We start from the raw sequence: 7,875 nt of genomic DNA on the forward strand, positions 1-7,875 counted from the left end.
AGTTTTCTCAGACCAAAGACTGTTACTAGATCATAGTCCATTAGAATTGATTTCTTTTACAGTACCACACTGGAGTTACGATTCCAGTAGAGAAGAAAGTCTTTGGCCCATAAACAAGTAATAACTTCGTTACCTGTGTGTCATCTTCTATACCATGTCTATACAACAACGAATCCCACTTCTCTGCTGAGTTGCGAGGTGGACGCTTGACAAGGGGGATGACTTTTCCATCAACGACTACTAGTGACTGAAGCAGACCCGTTTCGCTTTCTGCAGCATCTGTTGAAAGGTAGATGACTGGAGCATTGGCCCTTTCCACCATCCGACTGATGCAGTCTGCAGCTTGTGGTATGGGATAAAAGCAACTTGGCGATTTTGCATTGCTGGACAGAAATCATTTTATTAGACAGAGACAGCTATAAATGAGACACAGTTATGTCAAAATCCAAACCTAGTTGCTACACCGAAGTGCCTACGTAAAGCGAATGTCAACCTGCTCGATGGAGATAATATACTAATTAACAAACCAGAACGGAAAGGTGTTCTGATATCCTAATCAAATGAGTGTGGGCTACAGTATCAAGATATATAAATGGCACAAGGTTCTGTATCGTAAAAAGAGAGAGAGATGCAACAAAAAAAAAAAAAAAAAAGACTCACCAGAACTTCAGAAACCCATGTCTACGGAGATGAAGCGAGATGAAATTCTTTCCTAAGAATGTCTGGATGAATCGTTGTGCTGTCACCAAAATGAGCTTACTGGGTTCAATCAGTGTTTTGCATTTGTGCTTGATGGGTCCACCAGGTTGCATCACCAAATCTTGCTCCATATCAGCATAGAAGACATCCCCTATGGCGATCACACCATCATCAGACTTAAACTTTTCCACTACCTCTTGAGAAGTTCTCTTAGTTGGTTGTTTTATATCTTCACTCCACGGAGCCTCAAGCTTCCCACCAATGGAAATCCCCAATCCTTTCAGCTTCTTAATATGCTCCTCGTCCACATAACAAGGCTGTGGCGATGAGAAGTAACAGATGAACCTGTCAATGTGAGCATTGTTCTTCTTATCAATCTCCTTGAACTGATCAAAAGAAATGACAACAGTTCTTCCCAAGCACGTGTTAATCCGATCTATATCTATCACTCTATCATACTGGTAATCAAACTTAGGACTTGGGATCACCAGAACTCGATCTAGCAGAGCAGCAAAGAACATATGTTTCTCTAAACAAATCAAGTGGTTGCTCATTTGACCTGAGAGACAGATAGCAAAAAGGAATCTATCTGATCTAGGATTCCATTCAATTGTTTTCCGATCCAACAACTTCTTCTGATCTACCTTTCTACATCTAGCATCATCATAGTAAGAACCACTGATACTATCTAAACCAGAACCAGTGATAGAGTAATTCCCATTCCTGTGTGGTGATAGAAGCACCTCTTCGATTTCCTTATTCACTGAGATCTGCTTCACTAGAGCTGCTTTCACATTGTCTATTACTACAGACGAACCAATTGCATTCGAAGAATTGAAATTGGCTGATTGATCTACCAATGTACGGTTCAAGAGAGATACAAGCGCAAGCTGTTGCTGCCTCAGGAGATACAGAGCTTGCAGCTCAGATTCCTTGACCCGACTCGTTAGTGGATCAAGCTTAAAGCTCGAGAGATCCACCGAGAAGAATCTACGAGTATCAGTAAATAAGAACAAAACCCCGAGGAATAGAGTTAGAGAGACGGCACCAACGACGTAACGCTTGTTGAGTGAGATTTTCCAACGGTTGCGAGCTGGCGATGCGATTTCGTCGATCTGGAACGCCGATCTCGGACTCCTGCCACCGCCGTTAGCCCTGGCGGAGAGAGGCTTATTTTCCCGGTGGAGGTTGAGATCGTTGTCTCTAGTGTCGTTCTGTGGGATCAAATTCTGGTGGTCCTCTTCTTCGTCCGACGAGTTACGCTCCATCGCCGAGACACAGTGAGCTCGGGATTCACTTTTCTCATTGTAGACATTTATTTATTTATGTAATTATCACGTTAATATTAATATTATTCTTAAACAATAACTATTGTGATTAGGCATACATATCTAAAGATTAGTCTCGGCTCTTAATCACACAGTGAGTGTGCTACCACTTGATTGACGAATCGCTCCGGAAGATGAGTACAATTGAAAACCCATACGGTTGTTTCTATTTATGAAAAGCAAACCATTACCCTCGATTCATATACTATACAAAGTAGTTCCAACAAAGCTACAATATGTATATATATAAATGTGGAAACCAAACTTATGTTATCTGCTTTTAGAAGAAGCACAAACCATGAGGGGGCTAAAACGAGTAAATTCAGAAGAAGAGCACTAGACAAAAGGAGACTACTCTTGTTACTGAGGCGAGAAAGACCAGGAGAGACTTTACTAGAAGACTTGTCCAGGTTTTTGTTGCATAGACATCACAGTTGGAGTAAAGGCAACGCCATTACAACACCGAAAACCGACACTAGCAACAGTATTATCCACGCTGGTAACCCCTGTTTCTTGTTCTTTACCCTCCCCTTCAAGACACCTTCTGAGTCCTCCTTTGCTGGGTCAACGGTTTTCTCTGACTCAGCTTTGGTACTGCTCTTTTGAGGAGACTCTGGTGCTGTCGGTTGCGTGGCAGCTTCCTCGGCTACTTGCAGCTGGTTGTACTTCTCTACGTACTCTGGAAATAGCTTACGAAATGCAGGGCTGTGACAAGTACGAATATTGGATTCAGGTGAAAGACTGAAAACATGTAAGCTCAGGACTGCATTGATTCATACTGTTAGTTCTTTAACCAGTTCTTATGACTAACCTAAACTCACATAACTAAAACTTAGCTTCTAAATGAAACTAGAACTTGACAACTTTTAAATGGTGGGATAATCTTACGTTTTACAATTGAACGCGAGAGATGACTTAGCCAACCGTTGTTTCTCAGCTACAGTAGTGTTTACACTTCCAGTTGTCGGACTGGTATCCATCTGTGCCACAAGGACAACGTTTAGAGAAAGGTTGAGAACAGAAACACAAGACACTGCCATGTTATAATCAGATCTAAGCTAATAGGCCTTCACAATATAGGAATATGAGATCTTTCAAACAAGATGTCCATAAATCTGTAGAACCAGGCTACAATGAGCTTACCATAAACGAGAGAAGTCCTGTCAGTATGCTGCATTCACGAAAAAAGGTTGGTTATCAACAGGTATATCGATCGTTATCTTCCAAAACTAAAGAAAGAATTTATACCTTGACACAGACCACATCGGATTCCAGCTTTCTGGATGAACTGTAGATGCCATGTAAAGTTATTAGATATTGTACAACCTAATTGATACGAAATAACGAACAGATAGTGCAGATTGTCCTTACAATCACTCATAGACAAACAAATTTTCTTTTGTGTCATGAATCGACCATTTGGTGTAGTCATTCTGAGGCAAACAACAAAAGATTTGGTTCATTAGAAACTGGATTAAGAAACTGAGGGAAGAGTAATGTCGAGACTAAATTAGGAAAAACCATTGGGACATACGTAATCCCGGGTGGCTTGTAAGGATACTCGGGAGAGAACTTGATCTTTCCATAGTAAAATCCACCTGTTAAAGACAATTTTAGTATCAAAGATAAGATACTGCAAAAGACAACACTAACAAGCAACTTCAGAAAGACGATTTTCACCTGCAAAAGGTGTTCCCTCACTACCTTCCAACACATAATCTGTAAGATTAATCCAATAGTGTAACTCTTTGTTAGTAAGAGATCAAGCTACCTTTTAAACATACTAAATGAAGTAATACTAAAATCACTGAAACTCCGTAACCGCTATCAGGCTAACAGTAAGGACTGACAGCCTTGCACAATTGAGAAGAAAGATTACAAATATATGCATTTACTCTTGAAGCATATAGTACTACTTATAAACCTTTGATAAATAAGTATTCACCATTCTATCAAAGTAATCATTAGTATGTGATTACGGGGAAGCCACTTGGAGAAATAAAGAGAACCAAAATAAATATATATAGGAAAGGCTTACGCCACTCGAGAATGTCATTCGGGGAAGGACGAGCAACAACATGGGAGACTGGTTCCTAAAGTAACAAAACAGAACATATATTACAAATAACCCACAAAAAATATATATATATGAACCTTACTCTAGAAACAAAAAAAAAAAAAAAGCACAGGAAAACAATCATATACAGATACAGCATCAACTGGAAAGTAGATAGAAAACTGGTTGTGTATTAAAAATGAGGAATCCTGGTTCGGTCTCGAGAGAGGTAGGAAGAGCAAAAGAGAGAATGTACCTTGCAAAGTGCTCTATATTCCTTTTGAAGACGTTTTATACAAGCCTTTTCTGCCATCTAAGTGCTATGGACTAAGTGAATACCTGCAGCCTGTTGAACCCATTTAACATATTCAACCAAACGAATTAAAATCAATCAATCCGTGTATGCCAAAGAGAATCAGTGGCATCAATGAATGGTTACAATCAAAATTCCTGTAAACAAATAATATCAAAAATTTACTTCCGGTCAAGTTTAAAATTTTTTGTCATGGACAAACAGAAAAAAAGTAACAAATGCCAAACCAATTTTGGTGCCAAACCTTTACCTATCACTGGAATTCATCACAACGCATACAGATTACACAGAGAACAAACAACAAAACAATACTTGGTAGGCTACTATAACTATGCAATACTTTCATGACCTGATTGAAAAGATAATTTAACCAGATCAAATGGAAACTTTGAATCAAACAAACAACATTATGACAACCAAAGACACCCTAATTTAAATAAAATCCCCAAAATCAATGAGCTTGAGGACATACATACTTTTTTACCCCTAAAACACTGCAAAAACAATTGAAAGCAACGAGAATTCAATCGAATCCCAAACAATTGAAAGGAAATTATCTGAGAAATCCCTAGAAAATGAAAAAAAAAAAAAAAATCTTTGATTTAATAAACCGAGAAGCATCAGTTTTGATAGAAGATTCCAATTGCAATACCAAACTTCGGTCTATCAAGTAAATAACATCAGATCCAAGAACGAATTGCGAAAATATGATAGAAATCGAGTACCTGAATCCAAATTTTGTCGAGAAATATCTGGGGGTTTTCTTTTCTCTGTTAATCACTTTCTCCTCTTTCTCGTGGTGAGAGAGAGAGAGAGAGAGAGGGTAGAGAGAAAAAGGCCTAACACTAACTTCCAGCTGGTTTAGCTTAACCGGTATTCTATAATCCACTCCGGTTCTTTAATTCAATAATTCCATTCACCCCATTCTAATTGAGGATTAGTTAGTTATAGTGATTTCATTATTACTTCTCCTAGTTCTTTAATCTCCCAACTTGGGAGGATCTACTCATCAAGAATCTGAGCCGGTTCGTTCTCGGAATCAATTTTTTCTTCTTTGTTTTTGTGTATTAAAAATATAAATAACTGAAACAGTTTTCCGAGAGTTGTTTAGTGAGATTATTATCAGTAGTAGTAGAGAGAGACAAAACAGCTGTTACCTGCAACTGCAATTATTTTCTTTTCTGAAGTTGGACTTATATTACTAATACCTCCAATTTCCAAAGTTATGTCTTATAGAAAACTTATAAAATTCAACAAAGTTATGTTTCAGCCTCTTTTGAGTTCCCCAATAAGACTAGGCAGAAATCACGTGCTCTTATCACATGACCACCATCCATCCTCTTCACTTGAGTGAGTTTCAAAGCAGTTACATGAGTTAGGTAATGTGTATTTGTGGTGGATCTTTGTCTCTCTCTCTCTCTCTGACATATGATTATTGTATCATCGTTTCAATGTAGATGCTTAGGAATATCATCATCATCAGTAAATGATTAAGAATAAGATAAGTATCTCACCATCTGGATTATATAACAACAGTCAAAGTAAAACATCACGTGATCAGATCCCAATAACTATGTGTTCAAACACTAACTCATCATATTTTTATTCTATAAAGTACCAAGCTTAACTCAGAAGTCTCTCGTCTCTCTCCATCTCTCTTTCTCTCTAACTCACATCAAGACTTTCTCAGTTACAAGAACAGAACATAACAAGCACAAGCACAAGTTCAGAGGTTTCAAGACTCCTAAAGATTTGCAAAGAAGAAATTCACAATGAAGAGATATGGTTTAGTGGCTCTGGTTCTGTTACTTGTAGCTCTCTTTAGCAGCAAGTATAGTGTAGAGGGCCGTTCTCTGTTAACGATGACACCTTCTGGTCAAGCTGTGAGAGATTTACAGATAAGCAAGGAGATGAAAAAAGGGCCGCTTAGGGGAGAAAAAGATAGCTTCAGAAAAATCCCAAGGAGCGGCTCAAACCCTATACAGAACAAGTAAAGAAGAGACGATACACAATAATTCTTTTATGTATCTTCCAAAAGGGTTTTAGGGTAATTGACATCAAGAGTGTTTCTTTTTGTATCAGGTGTAATCCACCAGTAGATGTTGAAGGAAGTAGGAAACAGCAGGTCACAGCATCAAAAAAACCTTAGGATGTTTCATTTGTTTTTCTTTCTTTCTTTTTTGATCTTAGATCCTCTTTACGTTTGTTTTTTTTTTCCTATTTTGTTAGACTAAGGTACCTAGACATGTGTTTCTTAATGCTGTAATCTACTTGATATATAAAACTCTTTTATCTTTTAGTTTTGGTGCATTCAAATTTCATAGATCAAGCAAGAATGGAGGAAACTTTATAACGCCTCACTCTCACTCGTGTAGTCTTAACCTTACTTTTCAACTCTTTGAGTCTTTATGTTTTCTCTCTTTTTTTTCTGCTTTGTGGTTTCTATTCTTTTCCGTAGCATGTTCTTGACAATGGTTCTTAATTAAACCCTTAAGTACATAATGATCAAACTCTATTTCCTTGTGTAAGTGTTCTTTGGTTGTTACTTGTTAAGCTACAAAACTCATCCCTGAGAGTCAGACTGTATCAAATGAAAGTTGGTTCTCAGGAAAATTAGGATTTCCCAAACCAAATACAGATCAAAACTAATTATATGCTGATTGTTTAGCTGGCTGTCTTGATATATTAACTGATTGATTACTTCTCACTGGAGAACAGCAATAACGAATTATTTTTGTAGATCACTTCAAAATGAAAGAAGAAATTCACAATGATTTACCAACACTTGTGAGTAGGAGCATTAGTACATTATAACAATTGCTAATGTTTTTTGAAATGATCAGTTGAGATTTGAAAGAAGGATCTATTAGAAAATCATTTGTAAAACCTAACTTAGTATCTAATAAATGCCTAGCTAATAATGCCTACAAAGAATCAAAAACAGTTAGCAGCAATTCAAGTATGCAACAAACAACAATTCAACTTATCAGTGATTCCATTTCAGTCATTGAGGAAGATATTGAAAAAAACTGCCGCCGGTTATAGCTTTTGCAAGGATAAAAAGGCGACGCCGTTATGCTGTTTAACAATAATATGATTAAAATAAAATTGAACACTAACAAGTTGGGCCGGAAGAGAATCTAAAAGTAATTGGGCCCATAATGATAAAAAATTCTATACCATTCTTTTTAATTAGCGAGATTTGTCTAAGTTCTTAAACAGCGGTTTAAACGCTGATCCCGCAAACAATAAAGAGTTAAAAACACATGGTTTTGTCTGAATCCACGATCCAGAAGTTGTTTATATTCACAGTTAATTTGTTCATTAATATAATGGAAGACGTTTCAACTAAAAATGGCTTTAAGAAAAATCAAAATTGGGATGATGTACGAATTGTGTAGAAAGAAACTGAAAAAGACAAATACTTTTTTTTTTTTTTTTTTTTACAAAAATATTAGGGGGAAAAAGGTAATAAATAA

The 7,875-nt window shown here is 37.1% G+C and overlaps 3 protein-coding genes across 3 annotated transcripts; 1 reads left to right on the plus strand and 2 right to left on the minus strand.

Moving 5' to 3' along the window:
* LOC104740418 lies at positions 8–2,017 on the minus strand. Its single transcript, XM_010461000.2, has 2 exons — positions 661–2,017; positions 8–383 (listed from the first exon to the last, which is right to left on the minus strand). The coding sequence occupies exons 1-2, from the start codon at positions 1,965–1,967 to the stop codon at positions 41–43; spliced, it is 1,650 nt and encodes a 549-aa protein (XP_010459302.1). The 5' UTR covers positions 1,968–2,017; the 3' UTR covers positions 8–40.
* LOC104740419 (ubiquitin-conjugating enzyme E2 34) lies at positions 2,172–5,242 on the minus strand. Its single transcript, XM_010461001.2, has 10 exons — positions 5,122–5,242; positions 4,340–4,429; positions 4,066–4,120; positions 3,708–3,746; positions 3,562–3,625; positions 3,399–3,460; positions 3,276–3,315; positions 3,171–3,198; positions 2,916–3,007; positions 2,172–2,732 (listed from the first exon to the last, which is right to left on the minus strand). Exons 2-10 carry the CDS (start codon positions 4,394–4,396, stop codon positions 2,456–2,458), a joined length of 714 nt encoding a protein of 237 aa, XP_010459303.1. The 5' UTR covers positions 4,397–4,429; positions 5,122–5,242; the 3' UTR covers positions 2,172–2,455.
* On the plus strand, positions 5,963–6,695 carry LOC104740420. Its single transcript, XM_019236339.1, has 2 exons — positions 5,963–6,386; positions 6,479–6,695. The coding sequence occupies exons 1-2, from the start codon at positions 6,169–6,171 to the stop codon at positions 6,543–6,545; spliced, it is 285 nt and encodes a 94-aa protein (XP_019091884.1). The 5' UTR covers positions 5,963–6,168; the 3' UTR covers positions 6,546–6,695.

This window comes from Camelina sativa, chromosome 14 (genome assembly GCF_000633955.1).
Source record: "Camelina sativa cultivar DH55 chromosome 14, Cs, whole genome shotgun sequence".
NCBI lineage: Eukaryota > Viridiplantae > Streptophyta > Magnoliopsida > Brassicales > Brassicaceae > Camelina > Camelina sativa.